General features: G+C 40.7%; 4 protein-coding genes across 4 annotated transcripts in view; 3 read left to right on the top strand and 1 right to left on the bottom strand.

Moving 5' to 3' along the window:
* The window catches only part of LOC134217995 (ATP-dependent RNA helicase DDX54), a 130,002-nt gene that overhangs the window by 20,690 nt on the left and 91,979 nt on the right, over nt 1–17,333 (top strand). The window lies entirely within an intron of this gene.
* On the top strand, nt 1,619–2,547 carry LOC134217992 (histone H3-like centromeric protein A). The gene has a single exon (XM_062696866.1). It carries the CDS (start codon nt 1,758–1,760, stop codon nt 2,376–2,378), a length of 621 nt encoding a protein of 206 aa, XP_062552850.1. The 5' UTR covers nt 1,619–1,757; the 3' UTR covers nt 2,379–2,547.
* Nucleotides 2,696–4,426, top strand: LOC134217991 (uncharacterized). The gene is made up of 2 exons (XM_062696865.1): nt 2,696–3,051; nt 3,104–4,426. Exon 2 carries the CDS (start codon nt 3,172–3,174, stop codon nt 4,150–4,152), a length of 981 nt encoding a protein of 326 aa, XP_062552849.1. The 5' UTR covers nt 2,696–3,051; nt 3,104–3,171; the 3' UTR covers nt 4,153–4,426.
* On the bottom strand, nt 4,426–6,034 carry LOC134217990 (uncharacterized). Its single transcript, XM_062696864.1, has one exon. The coding sequence runs from the start codon at nt 5,886–5,888 to the stop codon at nt 4,476–4,478; it is 1,413 nt and encodes a 470-aa protein (XP_062552848.1). The 5' UTR covers nt 5,889–6,034; the 3' UTR covers nt 4,426–4,475.

The following is a 17,333-nucleotide window of genomic DNA, read 5'->3' as shown; positions in this document are numbered from 1 at the left end:
TTCTTTAATTCAATTTTTTTACGAATCGACGTATGTAAAAATTTCTATTTTTGAAGTCTCACTGTTACATACGTCGCTTTAACGTATGAAAACTAAGAGCGACCTATGTAACAAAAAAAGCAAAACAAAACAAAACTGCAGTTGCGCCAATCGTGCACTATGGAAAACCGACCAATGTACACCGACGTCTGTGCAGCATACCGGTGTATGTATAATTTAATCATTTTTCACAGTGAATTTGAATGAACTGAGCTATGATGTGAAGCACGCTTATTACGTGTCATGTAATGATGCATGCCAGCGGAAAAAAGTATTGAAAAAAGATTTAGTTTTAAAACAGTTTTAGAAAAAGTTTTGCCAACTTTCTGCAAAGGATTTCTCGAATCCTCATAATTGTTACATACGTCGTTATGAAAAATTATGCTTGAAATCATCGTTTGAATCTTTGTTTATAAAAGCAGATAAGTCGTTTTGAAAATTTTGTCTTAAAATAAGAAAATTAAATCATGTTCATTTATATATTCTGTTTTCTGGGGAACGGTACATGGAAAATAGTATAGAACCCTTTCCACGATCGATTCCATGGCGGCCAATCGGGATGTAAAAATATTGTCAGATTTTCTGGATACGATACACTGCGCGGCGTTTGTAGTGTTCCCAAATGGGTACTTGCACAAAACTTTACGCGGCGAATGACTGTCGAAAAGTAACGGCCGCGCCAAACGATACACCGCAATGCTATTCACCCATAAGAATCAAGTAAACGGGGTGCAGAAAGCGCGGCTGTACCTTTCCTAAAGGGTACGCCGCGTGCAATTTTGAGAAAATTAGGCAATAAATCATTCACTGCCAGTTCTGGCGGTTATCAAAATTTCGTTCCTGGTTGAGGGCTCGGCTGAGGGGAAGGGAGAAAAGAAAGGAAAACTATACCAGTGTCCCCAGAGTGTATGTAATTAAGAGTGGCGTCATGTATTTTTCGTTCCAATTCTGACAGTGTCGCCACTTTAGGGTCTGTCTCATTTGGAGAATTAAACTTAAAAGTGACAGTTCGAAAATTAAAAAATCACCCCGTTATAAGAATGGCTGGTGCTACCCAGCAATTCCAATAGGACATCGATGGAAAATGATTCGATATCTGTCAAAAGTAATCTTGCTCTGAGAGCAGGGTTATTTGATAATTATTGAAATGTCACTTTTAAGTTTAATTTCAGTTTAATTATCCAATTGAGACAGACCCTTAATAACATATCAATAACTATCAATCTGTCACAACTCAAATTGTCGGCCTCGGAGTAAAATTTTAACCACGATGGGAAAATAACCACCGAACTAAAAGTTAAACAAATCGGTGGAATAGTTCACAGCCTGAGTGTCCCATTGATTTTTTCGGTGCGATGGTGCGATAATCCGAGCGTGGAAAGCTGATGGATAATTTATTTAAACAATTCGACGTATGATAAATTTTTATTCGAGAAAAATGCGTTCTGATTTTTGGACACCTGAAAGAACAGTGTGTTGCACGCATACTTTTGTTTTTGATTTTTTTATTTAACTGTGCAAGTTGACGGAAAGTTTTTTTTACAGCGGCTCGATCGTTTCGCTGCTTGTTTATTTTTTTGTCTTCGTATTCTTCGTTGTTCGCTTTCAACGGTTTTTAGCTGCGAAAGTTTTGAGTATCAGATTTTAAGTTTTAATTCAGTTATTAAAATTTATCATTAAATTTTGAGCTTGAACCAGTGAAATATAAGACTGAAACTATGCCTCGCCATATTCGTCCACCTCAGCGATATGTGCCGGGCGGTAAAGTGCATACATTAAGATCCGGAATGGCAGAGTCATCAAAACCAGTACCCAAGCCAGCACCGCCATCGACCAAGACCGCCAAGGCACCAAAATCAGCCCCCAAGCGAGCAGTGCCACAACCACCAACCAAAGCGGCTGAATTACAAAAACCAGCGCCCAAAGCAAAGCAGCAAGAAATCAATGTAGCAGAACATAAGAGACGATCTCGTTCCGAGACACGGACATCCAGCGAACCCAGTGCTCGCACACGACAATCATCCGAAGAACCACAGCGCGTTTACGAAAGCCAAAATATCAAAGTGTTGCGGGATATTCACCATCTGCAGTCCACCACACAGTTGCTGATCCCGAAATTGTCCTTTGCCAGGGTAATCAGAGAGGTACTGATGCAGTACTCGCATCGGGACTTCCGTATCACCGCGGAATGCTTGATGGCTATGCAAGAGGCGGCCGAGATCTACATGGTGCAGGTGTATGAGGATTCGTACCGCTGCTGCTTACACCGGGATCGGGTAACGCTCGGAGTGCAGGACATGAAACTGGCCCTTTATCTGCGGGAACGATGGAACTCGTAGGTTTGTATGCGATGAGGGAACTACTTTACGGAACTAAGTTTAAGATAGTGAGATGGTGTACTTTTTTCTACACTTTACCGGAGTTTTATTTTGCTTCTTATTGTGTGACCAATTTTGACTGCCAATAAATTTTGGAATAACGACGGAGGTCAGTACCGATCTCGGAGTACATTTGCGGTAGATATAAGGGGAAAGAAATTCAATACAATTGCATTGTGGGCGCGTGCGTCCGGTTTCTCTTTTTATCTCGAACTGCATTTTGGTGTGCTTATAGTGATTCTCTAACACAAATTTCCTTAACGTCAGGTTTGCCTGGTTGAAACGCATTATGTATTTATTGTTTTTTTATCAAATATCCTACCGCACAAGGATAACAAATATAAATTTCTAACAAATTTGCAAACTTAATTATCACGTGGTTTGGGCTCTTTAGCAGGTTAACTGTAGAAGCAATAAACATTCAAAATGCTACGTATTTTGAAGCGCATGCTCGGTTTCCCATTTATAAAAGTTCTCCTGCATACTATTTCAATTAAAATTTTGTTCTTACGCTGATACGTTTGTGGATTACTAATTCAGGTTGCGAAATCACGTCATGTCCGATAGTAGTGTCCCGTCGTATCAGATGCAATCAAATAGTACCGACATGGCTGAAACGCCAGGTGATCTGCGGGTCAAATTTCTAGTCAACAGTGAGCTCCTCTCAGATGTTTCGTTTTCAGTAGGTCAAAAGTCTACTCTTATCTACGGGCATCGATTCCCGCTGGCTGCATCCAGCGAAATTTTCTATGAGATGTTTACGACAGGACAGCATGCACCTTCTAGTGCACACGGAGATCCCATATCTGTGCCCGACATCGAACCCGAAACCTTTGTGGAAATGCTGAAGTTTATTTATTACGATAATCCCACAATCAGAGAGGACAACTTGGTCGAACTGTACTATGCGGGTAAGAAGTACAACCTGAGTGGACTGAGAAATCGTTGCCAGCAATTTGTGCGAAAGGAGGAAGCATCGGTGATGAAGATCTTGACCGCCAACGTAAAGCATGGTTTCGAAGAGTTGAATAAGGCTTGTCTGAAGACAATTTGTGCCAATCCGTTGGTGATGTTTAGGAGTTCGGATTTTTTGGAACTGCCACTAGAACTGGTGGAGAAGATCGCCGGACAAAGTAAATTGCGTTGCAACGATGACCAACTGTTGGACTGCCTGAAAAGATGGACAAAGCACCAGATTGAGGTGGCTAATCAACAAGAAGCATTCACGAGACTAGCTGAGATTGTTGAGAGAAGCCGGGAACATAACAGGGACTATGAGTGTAGGAAGTGGCTATTCTTCGGACCGATTTGCTACACTGTCGATCCATGTAAGGGTACGTTCCATGTCACAGCTTTGAAACCACTTGATCTGTACGGAGTTGGAATCTACATTGGCTGCCACGAGAACGAGCTGCCCGTTTCGATGTCCATCGTAGTGATGAGCGGGGACAAGATGATTAGACGGTGGCAAGCCAACATACCCGTTAGAGAAGACATTTACGTATATGACTGCATGTTTGAAAGGGTTTCGCTTCGCGAGAACTCCAAAGTGACGATAGTTTGCGATGGACCACGAAAGACGGATGGTCCACTGAAAAAGTTCACATTCTGGAACAGAGGCTTCACATGGACTGGGGATAATTCGGTGCTGAAGTTGGAAGATGATCGTAATTATGAGCACACAGCCATCGCGTACATTTTGTATCAAACTAAACTTGTCAATGAAACAATTTAGTTTCGTTCGACAAGTAAATGGTCGGTGTTAGCAGAATGGTTTTTTTTTTTACTTTTTTGAGGAAAACGCGCTCCGGTCCATCCATCGTAAATTGGTAGGTCTTCACCTAACTTAAGTGTAGATGGGCGGACGCTGTTGGCCAGGGTGAAGGCTGATAAATTACAATTACAATTACAAATCACAAAAACGCGATCCGGTCCATCCATCGTAAATAAGTCATAGATTGAATTGTGTGATCATCACAAACTTTATAAGTCATCCTCAAGAATAAACTACTTTGCATCTTACATTTATTCCATTTAATAAAATAATACAAATCATATTTAACTCCTATTTTCATCCTCAATTTTCCAAGCGACACGCGCGCTCTCCAGCAACAACTCGCATGTCCGCCCGAGTAGTGGGTCTCCGGTCATCGTTTCCTTCAATGCCGCACACAGTCGCTGAATTGTTTCCTCGCTGAAGGAACTTGCTTTTAAAGTATTGGCAATTATCGTGCTGCTCATTGGTTCAGCCATGAAGTACAAAGTCTCCAAAATCTCACCGAGTGCCGTCTGAATTTCAAACTCGGTGTCGTTTTCATCGTTCTCTTCTTCCATCGCTTGTTGCTGCTGCTGATCCACATTTTGCAAACTCTCTTGCTCCTTTGCCAGAATCGTATAGATCTTGAGCATACTAAGGAATGTACCGGCGTGGAAATGATAGACAATCGCGCTGTAAATACTATTGATGCAAACCAGTATTCTTACGTGTGTTTTGGACAGCGGAATCAGACAACCTTCTGCACTCATCGGTACCAGAACCCGGTAGACGCAATACACAATTTTATCGATCTGGTCCTCGTAGACTTCGTTCGCATTTACAATGAAATTTTCGTGAATTTCCAAAAACTTCTGAATGGTCTTCAGATCTCTGCTGGTTAGAAAGTCTTCTTCAAATTGGTTATCTGCTGTTGTTTCCGGATAAATCTGCTTAAACCCTTCCATCAGTCCATCGATTAAGCATGTTTTTGCAAACATCCTATAGAACTCATTCAGTTGAGCGTAGTCTACTTCTGCTTCCGTAAACCGATTTACCATAGCGTGCACCGTATCCAGCGTATGTTCAACCAACTCTCTGTTTGTCGTGCTGGCCAATATGAACCCCAACTTCTCCGTAATGTCCTCAACCTCACGAATCACCTTAAACCAGAAATATTCTTCGTCGTCCGACCGCTCCAATATCGTCGTTAGAATCCTCATCAGTTGGACCAGTATCAGCGTATCACTCGAAGCCAAAAACCCACACATACTCACCAGCAAGGTTTTGTTCTCGTACAGCACCCGATGCGTCTCCTCCACGCAGCACATATTACCCACGATCCCAAAAAGGATCTCCACCAGTCGGTTATCTTCCGAGGCTTCCGACAGCCCCACAAACAGCTCGATCACATCGTGCTTCAACAGAAACAGAACCACGTCCTTCTCGATGGTCATGTCCCACAAGCTGCACAGATCCTTCTCGAAGTCCTCATCCTCCGCTAGCATACCTTCCAGCTGAGGAAGCTTCAGAATGGTCGTCAGCACAAACCGTTCGCTGTACATTGTGTCACCGATGCGGTCGCCTTGTAACTTGTCCAGAACTTCGTCGTCCTCGATATTTTCCCGTTCCAGGAGGGTTGTCGATTGCGCCGTCTCTACTTCGGTGGACGCTTTCTGATTTTCTGGTATTGTTGCTTCCAAGTTGGGACTTTCCATAACGTTTATGAAAAAACTTTTTCAGAGAAAGAATCTCCTTAGAAATTTCGTTCCGGCTTTGGATTTGGACTGATCGAACACTGCTAAAATGCGTTAGTAAACAAACCAAAATACAACGTTGCCAGTTTTATCAAACAAAATAAAATCAGAGTCTATTATTAGAGTTACGCAAAGAGTGAAGCCAAATCTACACTGACAAAAATCCAATCATATCCATTATGTGTGGCACACATAAATTTTGACTATACACAGCAAAAAAGATTGTAATATTCATCGATGTAATATAGCAGACGTACTGAAAATCAGATGTAAATGCGATTTTCAAATGCACATTTGTGTATATTCGGATGTAATATTACACTGCTTCGAAATTACACAAGCTCAAAATTATAATTTTCTATTACGTTGCTGCAGTGTACTATTCGTATGCCAAAATATTGAATATTACACTGAAACAGATGCACATCAGTTAGTCAATACAAGAAATGTAAAATTACACAGGTTCAATGTTGTGTTACGTTCAAATTGAATACGATATTGTATCTCGGCAACACTGCTCAGTTTGTGATGAAAATTGTAAGTAACGAGGCTGCAGGCCTTAAATTGTAAGTAGTATATTTATTGCTGTGAAAAATAAACAAATATTATCCTAAATTCAATCCGTAAATTATCTTCTAGATGATGGCTAGTGATCGCGATAAGGCCTTGAGTGTGATCGCTATCTGGTCATGCAAGTCGGCGCCGACGAGTACGATATCCCATTCCGGCGCATCTTCCATTGCTCGTCGCTCTTCAACCAATGGCCTAACCGTTCCCTTTACGACTCGAGCTTCAGCAATGTCAACTAATGCTATGCCAACCAGTTCGAAATTATCAAATCCAACAGTTGATGTTCTTCTTCGGACTGGATCGATCGGACCGCTTCCTTCAGGGCTACATGCTAGATCAAACGGACCACTTCCTCCATGACGCCTTTCGCCAATCCAACTTTGTTGCGCAGACCGGAGTGCTCGGCCCGTTAATGCATCTGGTCGTCGACAAGAAACTTCTTGTATTTATTCAAGCTAAACCCGCCTGAAGCAGGTCATGCTCAAACTGGTGGAAATAGCCGACGTTACCAATTGGAGCAGGTTCTCTCGCAGAGGATTGAGCGAATCGTATTGCTGGTGCGAACGGGTACGGACGTTGCAAGCGCTCAAGGGAAAATGTAAGTATGAATAATGGGTGGGTGGATTTATAACGGAGTTTTTTAATTGATTGGTTGGTTTAATCACCGTTACTCAATATGAGTTTTTTAATGCCTCATTCAAACTAGTCGAAAATTAGAATTTCTTAAAATGACTTTTTGGAATGTTTATTTTGTGCTACATTTATATATCTATTGATATATCTATTCGACTGCGTGCCGGAGAATCTATATGCTGTACTGTACTCATTTATTTTTTTCCGGATTACAACAAGAATCTTTTCAGTTCTACGTGAAACCTATCAAGATTCAGACGGGAGACCTTTTGGGACGTCGACAGGAATCCTTCCGGGACTACGGTGGGAATCCTTTTGGGATTTCGACGCAACCACTTCCAAAATTTTGACGGGAATCCTTTCGGGATTCCGAGTGGAATCCTTCCGCGATTCCGACGAGAATTTATCCGGGATTCCGACAGGAATCCTTCCAGGATTCAGACGGGAAGCCTTTCGGAATTCAGGCGGGAAACCTTTCGCGATTCAGACGGGAATCCTTGCTGGATTCTGATGGGAATTTCTTCGAAATTTCGACGGGAATCCTTTCGAGATTCCGACGGGAATCCTTTCGGGATTGCGACAGGAATCCTTTCGAGATTGCGACAGGAATCCTTTCGGGATTGCGACGGGAATCCTTTCGGGATTGCGACAGGAATCCTTTCGAGATTGCGACAGGAATCCTTTCGGGATTGCGACGGGAATCCTTTCGGGATTGCGACAGGAATCCTTTCGAGATTGCGACGGGAATCCTTTCGGGATTTCGACGGGAATCCTTTCGGGATTTCGACGGGAATCCTTTCGGGATTCCGACGGGAATCCTTTCGAGATTCCGACGGGAATCCTTTGGGGATTCCGACGGGAATCCTTTTGGGATTCCGACGAGAATCCTTTCGGGATTCTGACGGGAATTCTTTCGGGATTCCGAAGGAAATTCTTTCGGGATTCCGACGGGAATTCTTTCGGGATGCCGACGGGAATTCTTTCGGGATTCTGACGGGAATTCTTTCGGGATTCCGACGGGAATCCTTTCGGGATTGCGACAGGAATCCTTTCGAGATTGCGATGGGAATCCTTTCGGGATTGCGACAGGAATCCTTTCGGGATTGCGACAGGAATCCTTTCGAGATTGCGACAGGAATCCTTTCGTGATTGCGACGGGCATCCTTTCGGGATTGCGACGGGAATCCTTTCGGGATTGCGACGGGAATCCTTTCGGGATTTCGACTGGAATCCTTTCGGGATTCCGACGGGAATCCTTTCGGGATTTCGACGGGAATCCTTTCGAGATTCCGACGGGAATCCTTTCGAGATTCCGACGGGAATCCTTTGGGGATTCCGACGGGAATCCTTTGGGGATTCCGACGGGAATCCTTTGGGGATTCCGACGGGAATCCTTTTGGGATTCCGACGAGAATCCTTTCGGGATTCTGACGGGAATTCTTTCGGGATTCCGACGGAAATTCTTTCGGGATTCCGACGGAAATCCTTGCTGGATTCTGACGGGAATTCCTTCGAAATTCCGACGCGAATTCTCTCGGGATTGCGGCGGGAATTCTTTCGATATTCCGAGGTGAATCCTTTCGGGATTTCAACGGGAATCCTTTCGGGATTCCGACGGGAATCATTTCGGGATTCCGACGGGAATCTTTTCGGGATTCCGACGGGAATCTTTGCTGGGTTCTGATGGGAATCCTTGCTGGATTCCTTCGAAATTCCGACGGGAATGCTTTCGAAACTCCGACGCGAATTCTTTCGGGATTGCGACGGGAATTCTTTCGGGATTCCAACGGGAATCCTTTCGGGATTCCGACGGGAATCCTTGCTGGATTCTGACGGGAATTCCTTCGAAATTCCGACGGGAATTCTTTCGAAACTCCGACGCGAATTCTTTCGGGATGTTTGTTCACAATAGGTCCCGAATTATTTGAGGATTTCTTCGGGAATCTTTTGAGGATTCACTCGGAAATCTTTAAAAAAAATCCTTCAAGAGTCATTTGGGGTTTCCTTCGGGGACCTTTGAGGATTCTTCCTGGAATCCTTTGAGAATTCCTTCGAGGATTCTATGAGGATTCTTTCGAAAATTCTTCGAAAGTTCCTTCGGGAATCCTTTGGGAATCTTTTGAGGACTTATTCAGAAATACTTTGTGGATTGCTTCGAGTAAGTAAGTAAATTCAGAAATACTTTGTGGATTGCTTCGAGAGTCATTTGAGAATTCCTTCGGGAACCTTTGAGGATTTTTCCTGGAATTCTTTGAGGATTCATTCTAGGATTTTTGAGGATTCCTTCAGAAATACTTTCAGAAAAACCTTCGGGAATCCTCTGAGAATTCATTCGGGAGTCTTTTGAGAATCCTTTCGGGAATCCTTAGAGGATTGCTTCGGAAATAATTTGAAGATCCATTCGGGATCCTTTAAGGATATATTCAGGAAACTTTTTAGGATTTAATCCTTTGTTTTAGGATTCTTTCGAGAATGCCTTCTGGAATCATTTGATGATTCTTTTGAGGATTCCTACAGAAATATTTCGAAGATTCCTTCGGGGGTATTTGAACAATTCCTTCGGAAATACTTTGTTGATTTTTTTCGAGAACACTTTGAAGATTCCTTCGTGAATCATTTGAGCATTCCTTCAGGAATCCTTTGAGCACAGACAAACAGACATAACACATTGAACATTTACTCATCAAATACATCGTCGTTGAAACACAAACGACATCTGTTGATTTTAGTTAGTTGGGCAAATCACGAATCAGAGCAAACGTCAAACTCGAGCAAATCCGATGCGCGCGCCACGAGTGATCGATTGGCCAACTAATGATTATTGGAATCGACCAGAAAAACAGTGAACGTTGGAAATTTGACGAGTGTTATGTCTGTTTGTCTGTGCTTTGAGGGATTTTTTTGAGAGATTCCTTCAAAAATACGTTTAGGATTCCTTCGGGAATCCTTTGAGGATTAATTCGGAAATCTATTGAGAATTCCTTTGAGTCATTTGAGGACTCCTTCGGGAACCTTTGAGGATTCTTCCTGACATCCTTTGAGCATTCCTTCGGGAATCCTTCCTGGACGCCTTCTTCCTTCCTTTAAAGATTTCTAAATGAATCCTTTCAGGACTATACGTTCATCCTTTGAGAATTCTGACTGAAATTGGATTCCTTTGAGAATCTATTGAGGATTCCTTCGAGAATTTCTTTTGGAAATCCTTTGAGAATGCCTTCAGAAATCCTTCGAGTATTCATTCAGAAAATCTGGTGAGGATTCCTTCGGGAATCATTTGAGGAATCCTTCGGGAACATTTGAGGATTCTTCCTGGAATCCTTTAAAATTTCCTTTGGGAATCCTTTGAGGGTTTATTCGGGAATTTTTCGAGGGATCCTTCAGATTTACTTTGAGGATTCCTTCGGGAACATTTAAGGATTCCTTCGAGAATCATTTGAGGATTCCTTCGGGAACCTTTGAGGATTCTTTCTGAAATCCTTTGAGTATTCCTTCGTGAACTACTTTGGGAATCCTTTAAGGATTCTTTCGGGAATTCTTTAAGAATTCCGCCGGGAGTCCTAAGAGGATTTTTTCGAGAATTCTTTAAGGATTTATTCTGGTATCCTTTCAGGATTCCTGCATAACAAACTTTGAGAATACCACAGACAAACAGACATAACACTCGTAAAATTTCCATCGTTCACTGATTTGCTAGTCAATTAAAATAATCATTAGTTGGCCAATCGATCACTCGTGGCGCGCGCATCGTTTTTGCTCGAGTTTGACGTTTGCTCACTATCGCCATTTGGTTCGTGATTTGCCCAACTAACTGAAACCAACAGATGTCGTTAGTGTTTGAACGACGACGAATTTGATGAGTAAATGTTCAATGTGTTATGTCTGTTTGTCTGTGGGAATACTTTCGGGAATCCTTCTTAGATGCCTTCTTCCTTCCTTTAAAGATCTCTTAATGTATCGTTTCAGGACTATACGTTAATCCTTTGAGAATTCTGACTGAAATTCTTTGAGGATTCCGATGAAAATCCTTCGAGGTCTCCTACGGAAAACCTTTAAGAAATTCTATGGGATTCTGTTGAGGGTTCTTTTGGGTATCCTTTGAGGATACTAACGTCGATCCTTTGAGAGTTTCTTTGAGATTTTTTAAGGGAACCCTTGAGCATTACTTCAGGAATCCTTCCTTCATTTGGGAATCCGTAGAAGATTCATTCGGAATCCTTTGACACGGTGGCCACTGAAATTCAATTCCCGGTTTTTCCCGATAAATTTTGTCAAATTTTCCCGGTTTTTATTCAACTTGAAAAAAATCAGGGCTACCCAGGAAACCATTAAGCACTGCAATAAGCCTTATTTATACCATATAACAGCTTTTCAGTGCTTGTAAGTTCTATACATGTTTTTCAAGTGCTTATTGGCAGTATAAACATCAAGCAGAAAAAGAAGCCGTATAAATTTTTCAGAAATTTCAAAGTAAATTCTTCGAAGATTCCAAAGGAAATTGATCGGGGATTTTAGAAAGAATGCTTCAGAACTTCAAAAGAAAATCATTCGGGGCTTCCAAAGAAAATCTTTCGGGGATTACGAAAAAAAATCCTTCGGAGCTTCCAAAGAAAATTTTTCGGGAATCCTTTGGAGAATTTGGAATCCCCAATGTATTTCTTTCGAAATCCCTGAAGTTTCTCCGGCAGCCGCGAAGGATTTCCTTAGAAAATTTTAAAAGGATTCACCGCGAAGGATTCACTTTGGAATCTTTGAAGTATTCTTTTTGGAATCCCCTATAAGGATTTATATTGGAATCACCGAAGGATTCCCTTTGGAATCCGCGGAGGGTTCTCCCTGGAACCATAAAAAATCTCTTTGGAATTCCTGTCCGTTTGAAATCCCCGAAAGATTCCTTTTAAAATCCATGAAGGATTGCCTTTGAAATCCCCGAATGATTGCCTTTGGAATCCCCGAAGAATTTCATTTGAAATCTCCGAAGGATTTCCCCTGGAACCCTTAAAAGAGGATAAATATGAGAATCACCGAAGTATGTCCTTTGAAATCCCCGAAGTATTCCCTTTGGAATCCCTTTGGAAGAATAATTTCATTTGGAATCACCGAAGGATACTCTTTGGAATCCCTGAAGAATTCTGTTAAGAATCCTCGAAGGATTTATTCTGGAGTCACTGGATTCCCTCTGGAAACCCTGAAAATTCCCTTTGGAATCCCTGATGTATTTCTTTTGGAATATTCGAAGGATTAGCTTTGGAATCCTCGAAGTATTCCTATTGGAATCCCCGAATTTTTCCCTTGGAGTCCCCGAAGGAATCATTTTGGAATAACAAAACGATTCCCTCTGGAACCCCTAAAAATTCGCTTTGGAATCCCCGAAGGATTAATTTTGGAGTCGCCGAAGGATTCCCTCTGAAACCCTTAAAAATTCGTTTTGGAATCTCTGAAAGATTTCCTTTGGAATACCTGACGGATTACGTTTGGAATCATTGAAGGATTCCTTTTGGATTCTATCACTGAAGGATTTCTTTTGGAATCCTCAAAGGATTTATTTTGGAATCCCCGATAAATTCCCTTAGAATCCTCGAAGGAATCATTTTGGAATACCCAAAGGATTCCCTTTGGAACCCCTAAAAATTCCTTTTAGAATCCCAGAAGGATTCATTTTGGAGTCACCGAAGGATTCCCCCAGGACCCCCAAAAATTTTCCTTTGGAATCCCTGAAGAATTCTGTTAAGAATCCCCAAAGGATTCATTCTGGAGTCACTGAAGGATTCTGTCTGGAAACCCTGAAAATTCCCTTTGGAATCCCTGAAGGATTTCCTTTGGAATATTCAAAGATTTCGCTTTGGAATCCCTGAAGGATTTCCTTTGGAATCTCTGAAGGATTCTTTTTGGAATCCTCGAAGTATTCCCTTAGAGTCCCCGAAGGAATCATTTTTGAATAACAAAAAGATTCCCTCTGGAACCCCTAAAAATTCGCTTTGGAATCCCCGAATGATTCATTTTGGAGTCACCGAAGGATTCCCTCTGAAACCCCTAAAAATTCGTTTTGGAATCCCTGAAAGATTTCCTTTGGAATCCCTGAAGGATTGAATCATTGAAGGATTCCTTTTGGAATCTCCGAAGAGTCCCCGAAGGAATCATTTTAAAATAACCGAAGGATTCCCTCGAGAACTGCTAAAAATTACCTTTATAATCCCCGAAGGATTCATTTTGGAGTCACCGAAGGATTCCCTCCGGAACTCCTAAGAATTCTTTTTAGAATCACTGAAGGATTTCTTTTGGAATCCCCGAAAAATTCCCTTAGAGTCCCCGAAGGAATCATTTTGGAATACCCAAAGGATTCCCTTTGGAACCCCTTTCGAGGATTTCGCTTTGGAATCCCTGAACAATTCTGTTAAGAATCCCCAAAGGATTAATTCTGGAGTCACTTAAGAATTCCGTCTGGAAACCCTGAAAATTCCCTCTGGAATCCCTAAAGGATTTCCTTTGGAATATTAGAAGGTTTCGCTTTGGAATCCCTGCAGGATTTCCTTTGGAATCTCTGAAGAATTCTTTTTGGAATCCCCGAGGGTGGAGGGTCAACTATTGGTTGGGGGTCCACTATTGGGCACTTTACCCTATTTGCATTCTCTGAATTACTTCACCAAATCAAATAAAAACTAAGAAAACGTAAGCTCTCAAACAAGTACACCTTATCAACTGGGGAAATAGCCCCTACTGGATCCAGATTATGCTATACCAATCCCTTTGTCAGACCTCGACATCCGCATACCAACCCATTTTTATTTTATTTTTTTCAGCGGCTTGAAGCGCCTACGAATGCCCGTAGTCTTCCGTACTGGTTTGTTCAACATCCCTCCCGCAAATGTAATCCAGCAGAGTATGGGCGATCCTTGGTGTGTAGATCGATACTGTATCCTGGTTTTCGGATGATTTATGAAATGCAGCCTGTGAATAAATAATATGTTACCGCCGTTGCATGTGACCTAGTGAAGGCAACGAGATGCCCGTGGCAGATCTGCGTTAAGGTTCCGATACAATAAAAATTACATATCTATGTACATAGATCATAATAAATATATTACATTAGCAAACCCTTAAAAACAAGACTCAAAAATTATTAAATAAACAAACACGAAAAGACTCAATAAAACAAATGCCATGTACGTCGCACTATTTCACGGGGCTTTATTGTACATCGTCTCGATTACGTCGCATAATTTTTGCGTCGGGAAAAAATTACATCGGTTCTGTTTAACAGAGCAAGCTCTCGAGTACATCGAAAGAGTGTAATATCACAACTCTGACGGAATAGTCTATGTGCATCTGTTTCGAATGTAATATTCAACAACTGTTTTTGCTGTGTAGCATTTCCCACATAACGGCTATTTGAATTCGCATAGCATATATGTGGAAACACACATAACCGTTATTAACTAATAACCTTTATGTGGATTTTCCTATAGCGGGTGGTTATTAACGCACACATAAAATTTATTTGTGAATTTCTTTAGATTTTTGCCAATAAAAATGTGTGGATTTTTATTAGTGTACCTATTGAACTGTCAAACCGTCTACCTACACGGAAGCTCTCAAGTACCCATTAATGGGTATTTTCGTACCCATTTTGAAGAAAAGCGGCATAACTCATTAAATGAGTAAACTCGATTTACTCATTAATGAGTATTCCCTCCGAACTTCAAATAATGGGTTATTTTTGCCCTTGAATTTCACTGGCGAAATGGGTAAATTAGCCCCATTTTTTATGTATGTGAATTTGAGGTTATGTTGCATATATAAATTTGTGTAAGCTCAGATTGTTTGATAGGAACACGATCGTAATTGAAAACACCAGAAACAAGTTTATGTAATTTATTATTGTTTTCCGAAACATTTGGAAGCCAATTCAACCGACCAGCTTTTTCGTTATTTGGAAACGATCTCAGCTTCCGCCCGTGTTTTCGCCTTCTCCGTCTGCAAGTAGCATATTTTCCCTCGTAAGAATTGAATTCGATTCGTCGGGCACTAGTTGCAAGAACATGGTTCCTTGCATGGGGTAGTACATATTTATGCACGAATTTTGAACAGAACTACCGAATTACATTGCACTGTAATGAATCAAATAAATCGTATATAAATATCTACTGTTATTGCTATGGATGTGTCTGAAAAAACTTACGTTTTTGGCTCAACAAAATCCTACCACACTGTAATTTTTTTTACATCGTTGGATGTCCAGATTTCCGGCCGGCATTATTTCCGAATTTCATCGACTTTTAACAAATCACTATCCACGTAATTTGATGAAAACTTTTGAATTGCAAACTTCTTTGTAAAAAATGACAGCCGCGCTGAGAAAATATTTCACGGGTAATGTTTACCCATTATCATTGTTGGAAGGGAATGTATATATTGTGGATAATTTACCCATTATATGTTGTCAATAAAAGGCCCATTTTTTGACAACTCCATATTGAATCAAATAATGGGTACTCTAGACCCATTTAATGGGTATATCCAAATGTCCGTGTATCGAGCAAAGTAAACAAATGCTTGTTGGTAAGGCGGAAGTATTGTTATCGCCTAATGATTATTATGGCGAATTAAAACGCATGAATTGAAATGAATTAGATTTGTTCTACAAACAGCTTTAAAAAACTTCAATACACCCCCCAATAAAGTAGCAACAAGAAAATCACGTGTTTGCACTCTGTGGGTGACTTAGTTATCGAATTAAAAAGCTTTAGCAGTGAACACTCCCGTGAAGTCACTTTAAGGGTTGAACAAAAATGAAAGTTGTAAACAGAATAACAAGAAGATCATTCGGAATAAGTGTAAGAAGATCCTCTTTGCGCAACTCTATATAATACACGGTTAGAAAAAAGTACCTAATTTTAGGTACTTTTTTTCTCTTGCATCTCCCTCCCCCTTCCCTTTGTTGTCATAAAATGAAGAGCAAAACCTGAGACGAGACCTGCAAAGACGCTGCTTCTTTTCTCTTGTTTTGACACTTGTTCTTCTTTTCATCACAGTTGACCATCGAGTTTCAACTGTTTACTTGACTGTTTCACCTAAGCCCCAGGTGGACCCTTCTGAGCACAATAAAAGTGTATCCAATTCACGAAATAGTTAATTCATTTTCATAAGGATTTTTATACCGGGAACAAAACACAGGTTTATTACTGATTATTAACAAGCTAAACGGAAGGTTTCGAATACTCGTTAAAGTAAAAAAGTCTTGGTAAAACAAAAATGATGTGGAATATTTTATTTGGGATACCAATACTTTCACTCAAAAAGCTGCTGGTTGCACCTGACAGTTCGTGACAGCAGTTGACTGGCAGCAGCTGAAGTTACATTTTTTCCTCTTTGCAGGTCTCGTCTCAGAGCAAAACCACTCAACAAGGGCAATAAAGTGTGGGAACCCAATGTTGAGTAATCTCATGTTTACAAAAGTTGAGTGAAATTTACCTAACTTTTGGTTAGTTTCTATTTAAAATTAAGTATATTTTGCGTAATATTAAGTGAATTTTACTTAATTCCAAGAAAAAAATACTTAATTTTGGGTTCCCACACTGAACCCCTGATTTGAGTGAAAAGTACCTAATATTAGGTACTTTTCACTCAAATCAGGGGTTCAGTGTGGGAACCCAAAATTAAGTATTTTTTTCTTGGAATTAAGTAAAATTCACTTAATATTACGCAAAATATACTTAATTTTAAATAGAAACTAACCAAAAGTTAGGTAAATTTCACTCAACTTTTGTAAACATGAGATTACTCAACGTTGGGTTCCCACACTTTATTGCCCTTGTTGAGTGGTTTTGCTCTTCATTTTATGACAACAAAGGGAAGGGGGAGGGAGATGCAAGAGAAAAAAAGTACCTAAAATTAGGTACTTTTTTCTAACCGTGTAGACTCTGAATAAAATCTAGAAATAAGCCTTTTCATGTGACAGATCCGAGATCCGACAGAGGCCTCTAGTCACACTAAAAAAAATCTGCACGTTGTTCCAAGGGCCTTTTACTGGCGAACAAAGCTCGTGTACTCTGCATGTTCCCACCACTGCCCGAATAAAAAATATTATAGAAAAACAATACAATGTGTTGTAACATCACTATAAAACACAATAAATTTACAATAAATTTGAATGTAGATGAAATAATAGAAATACATTAGAATGTATTGTTATGAACCATTCATTAA

Source organism: Armigeres subalbatus, chromosome 2 (genome assembly GCF_024139115.2).
Source record: "Armigeres subalbatus isolate Guangzhou_Male chromosome 2, GZ_Asu_2, whole genome shotgun sequence".
NCBI lineage: Eukaryota > Metazoa > Arthropoda > Insecta > Diptera > Culicidae > Armigeres > Armigeres subalbatus.
Note: the sequence above shows the minus strand (reverse complement) of the source record. Positions and strands in the feature narration are given on the sequence as shown.

Bases quoted from the DNA above. Each gene is read 5' to 3' on its own strand.
- LOC134217992 (XM_062696866.1), top strand. From the start codon at position 1,758: ATGCCTCGCCATATTCGTCCACCTCAGCGATATGTGCCGGGCGGTAAA.
- LOC134217991 (XM_062696865.1), top strand. From the start codon at position 3,172: ATGTTTACGACAGGACAGCATGCACCTTCTAGTGCACACGGAGATCCC.
- LOC134217990 (XM_062696864.1), bottom strand. From the start codon at position 5,888: ATGGAAAGTCCCAACTTGGAAGCAACAATACCAGAAAATCAGAAAGCG.